This window comes from Propithecus coquereli, unplaced genomic scaffold (assembly GCF_000956105.1).
Source record: "Propithecus coquereli isolate 6110/MARCELLA unplaced genomic scaffold, Pcoq_1.0 Scaffold651, whole genome shotgun sequence".
Classification (NCBI taxonomy): domain Eukaryota; kingdom Metazoa; phylum Chordata; class Mammalia; order Primates; family Indriidae; genus Propithecus; species Propithecus coquereli.
Window position 1 is genome coordinate 615829 of NW_012152519.1, and position 18003 is coordinate 633831.

The following is an 18003-nucleotide window of genomic DNA, read 5'->3' on the forward strand; positions in this document are numbered from 1 at the left end:
AAGGTGAAAGGGTCGATCTTCAGGTGTGTTCATCCTTTAGTACGAACGACAGATCAGACATCCAGGCCCCAAATTCCTCAAGACCAAGCAAGGGTGGCTGTTCCTGATGTCTTGACTGTGAGAGTCGTATATATCTTGGGGAGGAGAGACTGATTTAAGACCGTAAGGTCACAGTAGTGACGTCTGACTCCCTGTCGGTACAGCTCCAGTTGGTGGGGCTCTATGTGGGAGTTGAATGCAGCGTGAGAATCCACTCACTCTCGAGATTAGGAAGGGTCAGAAATACCTGGGAGAAGACAGGCTTCCTGAGCGGCCCCTCCCTTCCGCGCACCAGGAGGATGTACACAGGAACAGGGACCGCCGCCCCCACGGCCCAGGGTGTCGCCACACTTCCCCACCGAGCACGAGAGGGCGGGAACTGAGAAGGGAGAGTCGTGGGCACATGACTTGGCTCTGTCTAGGACCTGCCAGGATCCGAGCCCCATGGGAAATGATCAGGAAGCTTCCGGCCATGCCGGGAGAACCTCGCCTTTCACACGTGAATCTCGGGAACAAGCCGTTTCCATCAGGGAAAAGCGACACCGGTCGCGTGAAGGTTAGAAGGCACTAAGCCTAGAAATGGACTGGACTGTACAAAAGAAGGAACAGATTGGTCCCCAAAGCCAAACCCGATTGTTTCCGAAGCTGTAAAGGTCTGCGGGTAGGGAGGGTGCTGCCCGGAGGCTTGCGACTACAGGATTTCAGACTCACGGAAAGGATACGATGGACGTGGAGACACACTGGGGGCCTCAACAAACCACATCGCTCTTGCTTCCAGTACTTTCCATGAAGAGTAAAATCTCAAGCAAATGTAAGGCCCAGGCCTGGGTAGGGGAAGGGGGTGTGTGCTGAGGGACTCTGAATTCCACAGGTCACGCTGCGAGAGAACATCGCCCGGGGCTGCAGCAGGACCGGCCGGGCCACGTCATCAGGGTCCCGCGCGTGCAAGGCCAGGCACGGGTACATACGGCCTGTGCTCGAGTTTTACACGCTTCGCTGCCGCAGGGGCTGAATTTCGCAGGCCTGTCCACCTTCACTTACCATCTCCTCTTACCTACACGATGTTTCCGCCTGAGGGTTCTGGGACAAAAGGTAACCAATGACAAAACAAAATAAAACAGCATTACATACACTCCCTCAGCCATCAGGAAACGGTAACCTTCCCCTACCTGGGTTTATTTTGACGGACGTCAGTACAGAACTAGATTTTTGGGCGTGGGACGTGCACACATCTGGTGGCTGCACCCGTGGGGGTCTTGCAGCCCTGCCTTGAGCACGTGGCTGCAATAAGGAGGGGGGCAAGGGCTTTGCTACTTTAAGCCTCTTTCCAAGGCGTACTGTCTTAGGGACTCGGGAAAGAGTTCGGGGCATCCAAGGTGCAGCCGTGGTCGGGGAAGGGGCCTGAGTTGCAGCCGGAGATGACAGGGTGGACAGCAGGAGCCCGTCGGGATGCCTGAGTTCCCAGTCAGTGAACGCACAGCCCCCTGCCCTCCCCTCCTTCCCAGCTGGGCTGGATCTGGAGCTCAGAGCGTCAAAGACCAGAGCAGCAGCCGCCACCACCTGCCAGGCGCTGGCAGCCCTCACCTGTGCTCACACCAAGCTGTGCTCACCTGGAGCCGGGGAGGCCACTCCAGCGAGAGAGACGTGGCGCTGAGTAGCTGACGAGGCTGACGACACCCACGGAGAGGTGCAGGCTGGAGCTGGAGCGCCGTGTAATGCCGTCCGGGACCCTGGAGGTGGTCAGATGCCAGTGGCGGATGTTTGCATGGTCTCGGTATATGATAAAGCTTTGGGGGGAAAATGACAGCACAAAAACCAAAAGAACCACTTTCCTAATTCCCAAGCAGTATCACGGATACAGGTCTTGACGCTACAGTGTGACAAAAACAACCGTTTCCCCTCCACGGCATTACCCCACCTGCAGTTATTCCAAGAGGTACAAAGGTGAATGTTTCAAGCACAGTTCAAGGTGATCCAGAGGGAGGCTGAGCCCGAGGAAAGAACCAGGTCGTCTACCCGGCTGGCCAACAAGTAAGGACAAGCTCGGCTGTCTGGCTCTGACCTTTAACCTTTTAACCTGGTCTGCGCCATTTCACTCCATCTGCTCAGGCACCTACTGCTAAAATCAAGGTTGCACACGGGCCGTGCATAGGAAACATACTCTTTGGAGACAGGCCACCCACACCTGACCGGGCTGTCCTCATAGGGAGGAAGCATCTAACGGGGAGGTGTGGGCTGTGAGATGGACCCCCAGATCCCTGACAGCACCCCCTCCTGACAGCAGGTCTGGGGCACCAGGAAACCTGTCCAAAGCAGGGCTTGCAAGGGCCTGCCCTTGGACTGCATGGCGGGATTTCCCATCAAGCATGTGTGGCTGCGATTCTCTGCAAGGAGGCTCCGGTCTGGGGCCCCTATTCCCACTGGGAAGCGCTACAGTAGGGTTCTTGGTGACAAAACAGAAATGTCAGCCGATGGGAGAGGACAAGAGAGCAGTCTCTTCAATACAGTTTCCACCAAGACTCAAAGTCACCCTTGGGCCCAAGAAAAAGTGGGCGGCACCTGTCCACCGCGTGTGGGACAGAAACGCAGCACCTGTTAGCCGGGGCACCCGGGTTGTCTGCGTCTAGAATGATTATTTTTCACCTTCAAACAGACTGGAGCCCTCACGTATTTCGGAGTTCTGCCCTGACATACACACACACGGTAAGGATATATTCCTTTAATTTTTGGAACTGGAAAATTTAATTCAGTCTATGCTCGTGTGACACAAATGTCCGAGAATCCACCGCCCGCCCGACCTGATGCTCAGGCCCCTCTGCAAGCAGCCAGCTAGGTAAATGTGCACGTGGTTGTTAGGTAGCATCTTCAAACAATTAAATGGAAAAAATCATATTTATGCATATGTGTGTATATGTATATACACACATACAAATATATATATATATACACATACATATATAAAAACCATGACATTCTTACTTCCGGCCCAAGATAACAGAGCGCACAGTTGGTGCCACTCACCGGACATTTAGCAAACGCAGGATGTGTCATTGAGAGGCCTCGTTGTCTGGGTCGAGGCTGTCCCCCCGGCAAATGGTGATGGAATACCAGGTCACCAGAAAGAATATGCTCACCTGTGGAACTGCGTTTCCAATATATGCGTGTATATATATGTGTGTGCGTGTGTGTGTGCGTGTGTGCGGTATGTGTGTGAGCTGAGTTGCCAAAGTAGAAAACATCGGTTTATTCTGTTCATACTAAGCATGTTAAATAAATCAGATTTTATACCTATAACACAATTCTTTTTTTAAAAAGGAACACTTAAGATCTTCAAAAATTGCTACAGTACAAAAAAAGTGTGTGTGTGTGTGTCTGTGTGTATTTATATATTTATATATGTATATTAACCAGAAATAGGGACTCTGTCGGAAGAGATTCCCACCCCCGTTCTCTGTGAGATTCTACGCGTGGTTCGCTGGCTGGCTCCGCGCGAGCCTCGGGGCAGTACATGGCACATAATGGTATTATTGGCACGGGTTCAGAATCGCAGTACGAATCCTCGGTTTGGACGCTTCCTCCTGTCCTTGCTGCCTGGTGGCCTGTTCCCTCTGCCTCCAGCGCCTGTCTTGCGTCTCTTCTTTCTGTTCTCCAGAGAAAACTCCGGGAGAGGCGGTCACCCATAGGCGTGAGCATTTTTACAAAAATATATTTGGCCTCGAGCGTCCTGCTCTGCGAGTTTCCCGCCGGCAAACAGAAGTGGTAGGTCGGGGACCCTCCCCCTTAGGTGACTTAGTTTTAGGTTTTGTGTTTTTTTGTTTTGTTTTGTTTGTTTTGTTTTTACAGGTTCACCCACGGAATCCTGTGTGGAAAGAAAAGAAGAGGAGATTAAACGGCGCAGGCCCGGCGCGACGGGGCCGGGAGGCTCACCGTCTAGCTGAGCCTCTGCGTGCAGAGCCCCCGCCCCCCGGGTCCCCTTCTCACGGAACTGACACCTAAGTGTCCCCAGAACGTGAGGATGGCCTCACTGGGGCTGCCAGCAGGAACTGAGACAAACGCCAGGGCCCCCAGAGGTGTGAACCCAGTGTGAACGGAGGGCTGGGCTTCCCAGGAGGCGGCTGGGACCACCCCCTCCATCGACTCCCGGGTGGGGGCGCCGCCTCCCACGGGTGCACGTCAGTTGGCCGGAGTGTGGCCACCAGGTGCTCAGTCCCTGTCCAGCCTCCCACCCACGGAGGGCGGCGCTGGGTAAGGAAATGGAGTCCGTCTCCACCCAGCGCTCAGCGAGAGGCTCCCTGAAGCCAGGACTCGGGAGAGGTAAACGGACCGTGTCAGAGACACCACCTCCGGGATCTTTCTAAGAGGTGATCTTCCTGAAGAGGGAAAGGAGGCAATGCCACCTGCGTGCCGGTCAGGTTAGTGGCTGCACCTGCCGCCTCCAGCAGGCCAGCGGGAAGGGGACCGCTCTGGCTGGCCGGCATAAGCCTCAGAAAACTCAGAGCCTTCCTGGCTCAGGGAGAGACCCGGCAGGTGAGCACTCCCCAGAGAGCGACAGCGACAGTCCTCCCAGGCAGGGCACGCCACGCCACGGTGAATCAGGACACAACACAGTTGAGTAGGTGGGCGGGGACAGGGGTCTGCTCAAAGCTGCATCTCGGTTACAGGGAGAGGGCGTTGTTCCCGTCCCTCCACTGTCACTCAGAGCTCCCACCTGCTCCCCCACAGCTACAGGCAATCAGGACTCTCAGAAAGGGAATGTCACTGCACCCTTGTCTCTGCAGGTGATACACGTTAGAAGGTGGTGGCGTTGTAGGGGGGAACCCAGCGATCCCAAAATGAGGTTGGGAGAAGCCCCCACCAGGAGGGCTGCAACCCCCCTGGCAGCTCCAGGCACAGCAACAGGCCAGACCATCACCATAGTCCCCACTGTCAGGGCATTTCAAAAACTCAGATTCCCACACCCACCTCTGGAGACCTGGAATCAGGTTCTCTGGGAGCTCCCTAGGGAAGCCCAGTGGCCCGCCAGGCCCGGGCCCATCACCCAGTTCTCCCCAGCAGACCAGGGTGTGGCATTCTCCCTCCTCAATCAACTATGCCCACCGCGGTGACCCTGGTTGGGACAGAGGGATGGAAGGCCCCGGGTGCAGGACGCGTCCTGGGAGTGGACGGCTGGCAGGCCCGAGTGGCGCCTCCTACACAGCCCTGCGTTCCTTGTCCTCTCCAAGAGCCTCAGCCTGGCAGTCTGTGGGGGCGGGGAGGGGGCGGTGCTGGCTCCCCTCCCAGTCCGGACAGCGGAGCATCACCTCACCTTGCCGGCTCTCTCCAAAGGACACCTGTGTGGGCAGCTCTGTGGGGCCTGCAGTGGAGCGTCCCCTCGCCCACTGTGGGCATAGGAGCCACCACGTGTAAAGAAACGGCACGTGCCATCGGGTCGGCACTGGAGCGCTCGATAGCCCTGCTTCAGCTGCGCCCACCCCCACCCACCTCCTCCACGTTTCCAGGAATGGGGGGGCAGTTTGCAAACGAAGTAATTTAACAGAAAGAAATACCCCTCTTGCATGGACAAATACTATGATTCCATGATACGAGGTCTCTAGAGTTGTCAGACTCACAGGGACAGAAAGTAGAGTGGGGGCTGCCAGGGGCTGGGAGGGGGAGGGGCTTTAGGGTGCGATGGGGACAGAGCTTCAGTTTGGGACGATGAAAATGACCTGGGACGGATGGTGGTGGCAGCGGCACAGCAATGTGAATGCATTTATTGCTACAGTTAATATAGACTCAAAAATGGTTAAAATGGCAAATTTTATGCTATATATATTTTATCACAATTTTTAAAAAATTTTAAAAAGAGATTAAAAAAATGGGGTCACTAAAGGCTGGGCTTGGTGGTCCGGGACAGTCCCCACTGTCAGCTGCTGTCCTGTTCTCCTGACCACTGGTGACTCAGAGCCCACCTTTCACTCTGAGTGTCCGGGGCTGGGCCAGAGGTCCGACAGCTCCCGCCTTGATAAGAAGGGTTTGCTGCGTGAACCGCTTTCCAATCCTTGACCCTGACCTTAAACCTGGGGATCAGGGCCCTGCCCTCCAGCCGGCCATGCTCCTGCAGGTGTTCCCTGTGGACGTTATCCTGCCGCTGTCCCACTGGGAAGCTGCTCACTGGATCTACCTGCATTGTGTCCCGCCTCCTGCCCACCTCATCCTCCCTCCTCCCCTCTAGGTTCCAGGTGGTATCCTGACCTCAGACTGCAAATGGCAAACCTGAAATGCTTCCGGTTTCAGCTGGAAAGGTCTCCTCCCCGGAGGCCTCCTTGGACTGCGCCCCTGCCTGGACACTTCCTCTGTTATTTCTGTCCATGGGTGTGTCCTGGCCCTGGTACTCCCTGGGTGCAGGGCAGTCTGCACTGAGTTTTATTGGGGTGTGTGTATGACGCATCACCCACTGGCAGGGCGGCTCCCGGAGAACAGGTCTCCTGCCAGCTTCCCTCTGGGTCACTCAGCTTCCAGCCCCGTGCCTGGCCCGGAGAGGGAAATCGACACTACGTGAAGCTCAGAGAAGCAGCGTGGGCATGACCCAGCTCTGCCTCCAGTGCCTGAGACGGACCCCCACAGCCTGGATCAACCTCAGGTGCTGCCTGCAGGCGGATGCTGACGAGAGAGCCACTTGGGGGAGGAGGATCAGCAAGGGGGCTGCAGCCCACACCGGAGCACCAGACAGCTCCCGCCCCGCAGGGACGGGCTCCTCATCCGGGTCTACAGGCTTCTCTCTCTACTGGGGTCTCAGGACGAAAAAGGGAGAAAGCAAGAGAGAGATGGATCCAATCCTGCTGACAGGCCTGCTGCGGAGCAGAGCTGGGCCCCTGCAGAGGGTGGGGGATCCCTGCAAGGGCGGGGCGGTGTCACGGCGCCAGGCCTAGGGGAGGGGTCCCAGGCTGCCCACACTCACCCTCCAGGGTGCCCTGAGTTCTTGCGGGAACCCTGCTGCTCAAGCTCCTTGTGGGGGCCTCTATGGGTTTCTCTGTCCCAAGGCTCCGCACACGAGCCGCTCAGCTTGGCGCTAAACTCAGAGAGGGACAGAGGAGCCCCGGCCAGCTGGGAAAGACGGGCGAGGTGGGCCCAGACCCCGCTGGAAAACAACACAGCCGGAGGCAGACGTCCACTTCGGCTCCCCGGCCCAAACGGGGAGCCGAGCGTGTGCTGCTAAGTGAGCTCCCAGATCCGGATCTGGGATAAATCCTGCCCTCTGCTGCCTGCAGAAGGCTCCTCGGCTGGCCTGGCCTCGTTGGTCCCTGGGTTCCCTGGGTTTGAGGATCCGTGTCTGCTTTTGCAAAACAAAGAGAACAGACAGACCACAGCCAGGTCTCCCTGGAGACACAGCTAATTTCTCCACAACCTAAAATGGCTACTTTCCCCCTCGAACTTCCCTGGTGCCGACTCTCGGCTTAAAGTACGGCTGCCGGCAGGCTGGGGATGGTGCTTTGAGAAACGTGTGCCTCCGAATAGCAGAAGTTTGACATTCTGTTAGTGTCCTTCCTTTAAAGAACAAAGTGGGAAGGTTCAGGTGCATTTCTGATCTTTTTTATTAGTTATGTCTTCAATATGTTTTTGAAAATAACAATAACACATGATTGATTCCTCACTCGCTTCAGATTCAAGAGCTTTTATGACTTTCGGGCTCCGTTCGGAATGGAGCGGCCTTGGCTGATGGAGAGGGCTGAACGTTAATGAGGTTTCCTGAGGTTTACCTGTTATATGAAAAATGGCAGGGGGTTAGCCCGGGAGCCCACGCAGGCCTGCCCGCCAGGCCCCCTACCTCGGGGCAGAGGAAGGCCGGCTGCATTTTGTGTCTGTCCAGAGCAGCCCGGCCCCACCACAGAGGCTGGCTCGGGCGAGAACTTGGTGGCATCTATTGCAGAGGCTGATCTAGGGGGACAGGAGCTGCTGGCATCGCAGACAACCCGCCTACAGGAAAGCGGACTTGGCCACGGCGTGGGTCCCAAGCGTGCACACAGGGGAGAGTGAGAAGACATGTATGTGATAGCAAACGGCTATATCATCATTAAAGATGCATTTGGAGACGCTTAACAGCTCCGCGAGAGATAAATATCTCCACCGGCTCTTAAACCTTAATTAAATGTTTTAGTATTAATTGCTATTTATTTAAGGGACAATAAGTACCCTAGTAAATCTGAGAGATCTTTCTGGCTATTCTCTGCTTGGTGCTCATGTCCAGTCATTAATTGCCAGAACCAGGGGATACTTGGAATCCGAATGCCTTCGTCCCAGCTAGTGATAAACAGTCTGTCCACGCAGCCACGGAATCTTCAAGCATTTGTCAAAGGACTAACGAGGCTGTTTGCATAGCCCTCCTGTCCGCGTCTGTCGGCGGGGCAGACTCAGTGGCTGGGCACGGCTGGCTCCCAGCAAGTCCCGAGGACCTCTCTGGACTCCCCAAATGACCTACCTGAGACCCACAGGGAGGGGTGGGCCTTTCAGACACAGAGACGTTCCAAACAGAGGTGAAAGAGCTCCTGGGGCCCACATAGGAGCACCCACACCTCTCGCCCTCACCCAGGGGTGGCACGCGGGGATGGCCCCCCAGCAGTGTTCGTGGAGGGCCTTCGGTACTCCGTGTTCCCGGAGGTGAGAACCAGGCTGATGCGACAGCAAGGTTTTCTGGCAGAGGAGTAAGTAAAAGCACTTTTGTTCTCAATTTTAATTTGTTTTCTTTTTGCAGTCAGTGCTGCAGCTCCCTGGTTCGATGAGAGAGAGGGGTCCCCAGACTTAGACCTCCGGACAGGTGGGCTGGGCGTCATTTAACCCCCCAGTGCCTCAGTTTCCACACTTGTAAGTGGGATTGCCGGGAGGATGGAACAAGTAAAGAGTGCCACGTGAACATCCACGTAAGGGAACTGTCCCCTCTGGGTGACCACTCCAGCCCTGCAGGCTGGTGGCTCTTGGAGGCAGGAAGGGGAGGTCTTCCATGCACAGGCCCATCTCATCCCAGGTCAATGAGTTATACTTTAGTCCATGTTTAAATCATAACAGAGATGCTGGCGGCCACCTGGGCCCTGCAGGGGCTTCGCCAGGTGGGTCGGGGACTCCTCGCTCCTAAGCGAGCTCCCTGTTGCTAGCTTGGTTGGACTCCAAAGAGGGATCTGTCTGAGCCTTACAGAGGGGAGTCTTGTCGCAGGCAGGCAAAGGCACATGCTTCTGGTGGGTGCGCCAGGCCCCGTGCGCCCGCCCGCTGAATGGTGGGGACGGCCTGGCTCACCTGCCTGGCCCACGCAGACTCGGCAAAGGCCTTGGCGGGGCGGCTGGCTCCCCGTTCTAATCTAATTACATTTCTTTGCCAGTTGGCGGAACATGTTGGCTTGGGACAGGGAGAAAGGCTGGAGATTTGATTTGGAGCGAACGTGCGATTCATTAGTGTAGGATTAGGAACTGACCCACTCAGCCCCCCCGACTGCAGCCGGCTCCTGGGCCCCAGCTACGTGCAGCAGGCGGGGGCCCCAGAACGCCCACCGCCAGGCCCACGACTCCACTCCGACAATGGCATCGCCCACTCAGCCCCTGTCTTGGAAGGTGAACGAGGAGGAAGAAAACATATTTTCAAATGTCGATACCCATCCTAGAAACAGGGCTCCCTACTCAGGGAAGGGGTCTGATGTCACATTTAGAAGGAATATCTGCGGGGAGAAAAGCCTGACTCTGTCCACAAACAAAATGAGGATCCTTAGACAACCCGGCATCAAAAAGAAAAACAAAAACAAGAACAGAACCTGAGGTTGCCTCTACAGACCGTGCACACAGAGGTTTGGAGTGTGCAGTCGGAGGTGGGGGAAGGACTCTCCCGGCAGCCGCCTGCGTGTGCGGGAGAAAGCAATTTAACGTCTGCATTAAAGCTAATATCATTGCAAGCAAACCAAATGTTCCTATCTAGCAGAGCGTGGAAAATTCATCCTGTTTTGGTACCGGTTCCTGGCTTCAAATTAGTAGATGTCTCAACTCTTCACTTTCTTTCTTTATCATTTTCTTTCTTATCTCTCATTTTTATAGTTAAAGTTGTGTTTTAATTCTGCTCTGCGCCCTCTCCCGATGTGCAGACACGTGATGGAGCCGCGATTCCTGCCTGCTTAGCTGCTGCCCCAACCTCTTCCCGTCGAGGGAAACGAGAACTGTGATTGCAGCTTGTTTCGAGAAATGATTTCCCCCCCACACACAGGCCGCGCTGGCCGTGGCCTCCCTGAGGGATCAAAGGCGCTGGTGCTGACAGTCGTGACACCGAATCAGGGTTCACGAGAGTGTCTGCCACTCTCCGGGGGGACGTGGGGGCGTTGCTAACAAATGCAGCGGGAGACGCACAGCCCAGCCATCCAGCTCTCATTCCGAAAGGCGACGCCATTGGAATTCCACCCACCACGTGGGGGAGGGTCCCAGTGATCCCGAAGTGGAGGGGAGAAGAGGGGAAACCGAGATGTGAAGAGGGTACCTACCATGGAATAGACACGCGGCGTCTGCCCTGCCCCCAGGAGGTAAAAAAGGCTTCGCCAGTCAGCAGGAGATTTCAAACCATTTCTCAGACACAAAGGCCACGGGAATGAGGTGCCGATCAGAGGAGGAGGGCCTGCGGGAGCAGAGAAAGGGGCTTGCGCGAGCGGCACAGACACAGCCGGCGGCGGCACCAGGCCGGCTCCGGACAGGAATCCAGGGAGGTCGTCCGGCGGGAAGGGACCCCGTTCTCTGTGGCTGGGGAGAGGTCTTCGCGCCTAGCCTGGAGGGCTCTGGAGCACACACCACGGCTGAGGGACCGGGCACCGGGGACTTTGGAGTGGAGGCGGAAGGCCGGTGGTCCAGCCCCCACAGTGGTGCTGGCTCCAGATTTTGGTTTTCAGATTTGCAGGAGGAGCCCAGAGCCTGGGGTCCCTGCCTCTGACAGCAGAGGTTGGAGGTGCTTTATTGCACTGGCAGGAAGGACAGGACCTGGCCCCTGAAGTGTCTGCCCCATAGTTTGTCACCCTTGAGACTAAGCTGCCATTTCCCAAGGCCAGAAAGCAAGCACCCGTTCCGTCCGCTCTCTCTGCCGGGGCCTGAGGGCTCCGCTGTGCCGACCCTGTGTTGGGACGGGGCCCTCCACCCGACATGGACACGGGGGAAACAAAACAGAACGAGGACCAGTCCACACCCCGCCCCCTCCCCCAAGGCCGGCCAGGATGCACAGCCCGACCGATCCTTTCACCAAGCCTCTGCGAACTCGGCCTTCTGGAAGGCCGGATGCCACCAAGGAGCTCCCTGAATGTCTGGGTGTAAAATCAAAGCCGTTTAGAGCACTTCTGAGCCTTCTACGCTGCTGTCCTCCCCTGGAAGGGAAGATGGCGTCTGAGACAGAGAACATTGCAGAGTCTGACGTGGAGATGAAGTGAGCTGAGAAGGTATTTAAGGGACATCTGCTCATTCTCGCTGACGGGACAAGGACAGGTTAACTCTGGGCACTACAGCGGGCCACTCAGCCGTCCCTTGCCAGGGCCACAGCCTTCGCTGTCCCTGAGCGAATCAGCAAATGCAACAGGAGTGAGCACGCAGCTCTCCCTTTCTAAGAGGGACCTGCATCAGGAGACCTGGGGCAGTGTCCCTGCTGCTGGTCCCACTGCTGACGGGGGCCTTGGGAGGCCGCCCGGTGACCCATTCATTTCTTCCTAAGATTTTCAAGTTGTTGGACATCTTTTTTAATTTACAAAATGATGCCATAATGTATGCTCACTTAAAAGAAGCTTATTGATATTTTAATTTAATTCTGGACAAACCTTCAGGAGCTGACTCAAGGGTTTCTTAAATATTCCCTCGTAGGGCTGTAGGGGTCTGTCTTCTTTGAGGGATTGCACGTGAATAATAAGAATGAATGTTCGATAGGAAAGTCTGGGCCGGGCGTCTGGCTGATACTGGCGATTTTGCTGTTTGTTGCTGACTTTTTACTGGCGGGGCACAGAGCCCAGACTCTGGGGCCGGGCAGTTGTGACCTGCTGGTGTTTAGGACGGCAATGACCACACAGCTGGCTTTGAGCTGGGGCAGAGGGAATGAACGACGCTGCCTGGCCGCAGGGCGTGGTGGCAAGGCTGGGCGTCCGCATGTCCACCCGCTGCCCAAGCGCAGGGGTCCAGATGGGAGTTGGGCTGCCTCATTCTCTCGGCATGGAAAGGCCCGCTGGTACCTACCCGCCTCTCTCGTTTTGCCAAACTAGCTGCTGCATCTGCTGGGCCCCTCAAAGCCATCTACGGGACAACTGAAACGGACCAACAGCCAGCGCTCGGCCACACCCGGGCTCTGGGGTCTGGACCGCCAGGAGCTTCACAGCTTCCGGGTCTGCCCACGGCCGAGCTTACCGGTTTCCATTGAACGTGGACTTGTACTCCCCCGCCGGGTGCAACGTCTCGTCGGTGTACACGGGGACAGACGCCCTGACGCACTCGTGTGAACACTGGAGTGTCTCATTGTAGGCCGTGAAGATGTCCAGGCTGCTGGCCACGCGGGCCGAGGTGAAGTCGGTCAGGTTCTGGCAGCTCTCTTCCTGCTGGTTGGTCTTCCGCTGGTGGCTGTTCCTCCGCGTGTTCCCGCTCTGGGCACAGCTGGAAGAGAGAGGGGCGGCGTGGGGGCAGGCGGAGGCCGGAACGCACAGCTCCGGAGCCCGAACGCAGCGGGGCTCTCGCCTCGAGACCCGGGTTACACATCATTTAATATTAAACGGTAATTCCCAGCCTCTTCAGAAACATCCACCACAATCAAGCAATCAACTGTTTTTAAAAATAAAATTTGAATGTGAAATGTGGCTATTAGAGCAGGAAGAACGCATCCGAGGTAAGCGGGGAGCTGTGTGATGTCAGAGCCCGGCCTGGTGTCGGGCAGCGGCGGCGCCGATTCCGTCTCCCGCGCCCCAGCGGGAGGAGAACCGCGCTGGGTACTTGCTACCAGAGGGGACAGTGTGTGCAGAAGCCTTTGGGGACAGCCGTCCCTTCCTTTTAGGATGGGCTACCTGCGGAATTATCTTTGGGGACAGGTGATGAGCTGGGAGGCCCTTGTCCTCAGCCCCACCCAGGTGAACGCTCACAGGCTGGAAATGAGACCTGCAGAGTCTTCCCGGGGCGTCCTACCTGCCCTGTGGTTCCTCCCTTATTCCCCAGCCCCTCGGGACCAAGGGGGCTTCCAGAGGCCATGCAGGCTGACCACAGGCCCACACTTGCCAGTCCAGGGATTTCACAAAGGACGCGGTCAGAGAGCCCAAATGCCACTTGGGTGACATGGCCACAGGAAGGACAGGCGGGTGGCATCTCCCCTTATCTGGCTGCCATTCTCACCACCCCGTGCCCACCTGTCTCCTTTCCATCAGAGCCCATATGCAGGGAGGGCTCCTGGTACACCTGGGCTGTCCCCTGCCTGGCTTTCCGACAGGAGCCACCCTGGGTGCAGATGAAGGCCTGGCTGGTAAGCGAAGGTGACAAGGTGAATGCAAAACACAGAGCCGGCCCCACCCGAAAAGGCTTCCTGCAGGGAAGGGCCAGGGTCTGGAACCCACCTGTCCCTCCCTGGGGGGGAGGTTCTCCCTGGGGCCCTTTGAAGGTTTGCTACAAACTCAAAAGTACGGGAAAAGCAAGATGAAGTTTGGGCCACCCGTCACAGAACGGGCCACAGAGTCCGCTGTCTCCCCTGGGGAGATGGGCAGTGGGATTGGTCCTCTTACATCCCTGTGATCCAGGGGTCCGAAGCCCCTTGGCCAGCCGGTCCTGCCTAAGAATCCCTGCTGTGAGCAGCCTGCTGACCTCATCCCCTGTCCCCAGGAAGGTGCCCAGTGTGCTGGCCGGAGGCAGCCTGGATGTCTCCCTGTGCTGGTCAGGGAGGGCTGGCCCCACCCTCCCACGGCCTGCCCCGGAGGGGCCTCCTCTGCTCCCAGAGCCCAGCTCTCCCCCATCTCCCTGTGGTTTCGGTTATCCCGAGGCTCCAGCCCTGCCTTCCGTCCCTGTCTGTAGCTGGCGGGGGATCCGTGTCTGCTACTCTACGAGGGAGCGGGAGCGTGAGCTTCGACACTAAAAGGAGACACGGGCGCTGGCGGAGTGGCTGCGGGCAGGCGAGGCCGCCAAGGTGCTTTCGAGCAGCAGGTCACCCAGCAGTCCCCGATTTTCTCAGGGGTGTATCAGGTGCGTACACCAAGGCCAGCCTCAAAGTAGGCCAGTTTCCAGGAGGAAATAGGCAAAGGCCGCCCGCAGCAAAGCGGTAACCTAGTTCAGCAGACAGAGCGGCTGGGGGAGGAAGGGAGGGTATGAATGGGGCCGGCCCAGCGACCTGCCACCGAGACGGCAGGGGCAGGTACAGGATCCCGCCTGGCCGGGCTGCTGGCTGGAGGGCGCTGTCCCTACCTCTCCCGGGAAGGTCCCGAGGAAATGAGAAGCGGGGATTGTGCTCTGGATGGGCAACGTCCAAAGGCTCACTCAGACCCAGAGAAAGGCTTTGGAAACAGGGACACCACACAGCCCGAGAAGCTATGCCAGGAAGGCTGCGCCCAAGGGTCAGTGCGGAGCGTGAGCAGCCTGTGGTGGCCACTGCCCCGGCGGGAGCCAGCGGAGCAGGCTGGGCTTGGAAAATAGGGGCCTTTCTGAGTGCACCTCCCCGGGGACCCCCACGGCCACCCATTTCCAGGCCACAAGGGCCCGAGGAGCCTTACCAATTTTTTAAGACAAGAGTTGTGATGAGAGCAGCTATGACCATGATGAGCGAGACGGTGATGGTGATGACCTGATGGACAGCCAGACCTGGAAGGAGAGAGGGAGGAGGGCGTGCGTGAGACCAGGCTCGCGAGAGCACGGGGTGCCAGGCAGGGCGGGGCAGCCCCCCAGCATGGCTGTGGATGCAGGGCCCATCCACAGCAGCCTTGGGGCCACATGGCAGGCGCTCGGATCTCTCTTTCCTGACTCACGGCCAGCAGAATGGTGGGCACCGCGGCTGTTCTCACCTAGGGTCCAGGAAGGAGGCTCCAGCTCTGGCCTCCCTCATCCCCATTCCCTTTCATCCCCACGCCGTGATCTGGCCCAAGGGGGCTGTGTCCTTTCTTGCACCTGCTGAGCCCTTCACCTGTAGCCTTTACCTGGTGACAGGTAAGCTTCGGCTGAGACATTTCCTGAGGACCTGTCCCATGTCCCTTCTCTCCTTTACCCTGAGCAAGTTCTGCTCCTTGATTCTGGAGCTGTGAGCACCAGAGGTGCTGGTCTGTGAGTGGCAGCAAGGTCTGGCCTGACCTGGGGGAGCTAGGATGGCCCAGGACTTACTGGGGACATGGGGAGGAGGAGCACATGGGTGACATCTTTGCAGACCCTGGGCACTCAGATCACTAGGGCTCTGCCCTCTTTCCAGGGCTCCGTCTAAGAAGTTCACTGCCCAATGCAGTCCCAGGAATTAAAGGTCCAGGAAGGAGAGTCGATGGTCTGGCCTTGCTGCCCCCCCCACGTACTCCCTAAATAGGGCTGGGGCACCTGAACCGGCAGCACGGGGACAGGAAGACCAGCGCGTCAGAGCAAGGCAGTCAGAGCCCCGGCCGTGCGCTGCATGCGAGCCCCTCCACACGTGAATCCTCTCCCATCCCCTCCCTGTGTCCCCATCCCTCCTGCAACATCTGCCACCAACCACAGACGCGGGGCGGGAGGCAGGAAGGCAGGCTCGCCATAGGCCGCGATCCCTCCTGACCACATATCTGTCCCATCCTCCCCGGGGCATGGACAGTAGGGGAGTCCCCTGGCTGACTTCACAGTCAGGGCCACCAGGAAGGTCCACGGCTCTGGCTCTGTCCTACTGGGCAGGGAACTGGGGGACGAGGGCAGTGGGGAAGCTTTCGGGGCCTGCAGGTGGCAGCAGCTCACCCTACCAATGTGCCTGTCTCCCCAGGCTCCTCACCGGACCTGTCTGAGCAGCTGTCCTGTCTTCCTGGGTCTCGGATCTTGGTGTCCACTTCGCAGAGGCCCGCCCATCACACCTGACCACCTGGCTGGCCGCTGGGGCGAGAACCCTGCGCGTGCCTGTTTTAGCATGGTGGATTTCAGAGTGTCACGATTTTTCTGGCAGTCTCCCAAGGACACAGTCACAAAAAAATGTTACCTCTCTGCTGAGTATCATCCTCGTGGGGAAATTGTTAATAAATGATTAAAAGTTGGCATGACCAGAAAACCAGCTTTGTCTCCCAATTTCCCCTCTTTGGGGGCAACTGCAGTTTGTCATGAGGGATCCCCTCCTGAACCCACAGGGTAAGCACCATCAGGGAGGCAGGGGGTCTCCCTGCATCCCTCTTCAATCCACTGATTCGAGAATGTTTATTGTGCACCCACTGCATGTCCGCAGTGCCCGTGGTGAGCAGGTCGGCTGTGGTCCCCGCCCACGGGGAACGACTGCTCTGGGGCCTGTTTTGCAAAGTGGCAACCTTCACTGCTCGTTCTGGTGAATGGCCTCATGCACACCACTTTTGTGGCACCCAATAGAACCTCTGGGTGAGGTTCCCTCCTCCGGGACTGGCAAATTGGCTTGCCAATAGGTTGAAGCTATGTTAGCCTCGGGGACCACAGTCGACCTCACCAGCAACGGAGTGCCCGCCGCCTCAGCAGCCCTACCTCTGCACCAAGTCCCTAGGACCCAACTCGGGTCCCGCGGCCATAGGGAGGGTTCACAAGGATGGGCAGCCATGGGGGGTGGTCTGCCTGCTCAGTCTCCTCTCATTCTCCACCCCCATGCTCCCTCCAGCCCAGTCAAGAGACAGCCATGCTGTCGCCAAGAGAATGTGCTCACCCTGTGTCTGTGCTTCCTGTGATAAGGAGGCTGTTGCGGCTAATGGTCATGATGATGGTTACGATGGTGATGGTGGTTGTGGTGATGATTGATAATGATAGTGACGATGGTGATGGTGATGGTGATGATGGTGGTTGTGGTGATGACAGTGATGGTGGTGATGGAGATGGGGTGATGGTGGTGGTGATGGTGGTGGTGGTGATGGTGATGGTGATGGTGGTGATGGTGGTGATGGTGATGGTGGTGGTGATGGTGATGGAGATGGTGGTGATGGTGGTGATGGTGATGGTGGTGGTGATGGTGATGGTGGTGATGGTGGTGATGGTGATGGTGGTGATGGTGATGGTGGTGATGGTGGTGATGGTGATGGTGGTGATGATGGTTGGTGATGGTGGTGATGGAGATGGGGGTGATGGTGGTGATGGTGATGGGGGTGATGGTGGTGATGGTGATGGTGGTGATGGAGATGGATGGTGATGGTGATGGTGGAGATGGTGGTGATGGTGATGGTGATGGGGGTGATGGGGGTGATGGTGATGGTGGTGGTGACGGTGGTGATGGTGATGGTGATGGTGGTGGTGATGGTGATGGAGATGGGGGTGATGGTGGTGATGGTGATGGTGGTGGTGACGGTGGTGATGGTGATGGTGATGGTGGTGATGATGGTGGTGGAGATGGTGGTGATGGTGGTGATGGTGATGGTGATGATGGTGATTATCACAGATATACTCAACAACTGATAGCAATTGTCATGTGTGTTATTATCCAATTTATTCCTGATAACAATCTCAGAGGGAGATATTGTCATTAACACTTATGAAAGTAAATACTATCTGGGTGAGTTTGTTTAAATTCCTCAGATTACATGGGATCTGCTGGCTCCATAGCCCTTACTAAAAGCAGTCATATTATTCTGAGCTCAGAGGTGGTTAATCGCAGTGTTGGCTGAGACCCGATGGCCTCCCTCCTCCCTCCTACCAGGCAGAGGCTGGTTTCTCTCCCTTCTACATTCCTGGGAAGGATCGAGCTTCTGCAATCACGGAGGCAGGTGCTTATGCCCCACCACCTCCTCCATGGCAGGTTCCCCCCGCAGTGCTCCGGGCCCACACCAGGTCTCTCTCAGCCCACTCTTGGCAAGTCACATCCCAACCCCC

At 57.2% G+C, this 18003-nt stretch overlaps 1 protein-coding gene across 1 annotated transcript in view; it reads right to left on the reverse strand.

The window, feature by feature from the left end:
• Positions 1 to 3846: 3846 nt before the first annotated feature.
• Positions 3847 to 18003, reverse strand: part of AJAP1 (adherens junctions associated protein 1) — a 118158-nt gene continuing 104001 nt past the window's right edge. The window contains exons 3-6 of the mRNA XM_012660087.1: positions 14745 to 14832; positions 12415 to 12657; positions 10530 to 10660; positions 3847 to 3898 (exon numbers count right to left, since the gene is read on the reverse strand). Coding sequence (XP_012515541.1) covers positions 10588 to 10660; positions 12415 to 12657; positions 14745 to 14832 — 404 coding nt within the window. The 3' untranslated portion in view covers positions 3847 to 3898; positions 10530 to 10587. The remainder of the gene's footprint in view (positions 3899 to 10529; positions 10661 to 12414; positions 12658 to 14744; positions 14833 to 18003) is intronic.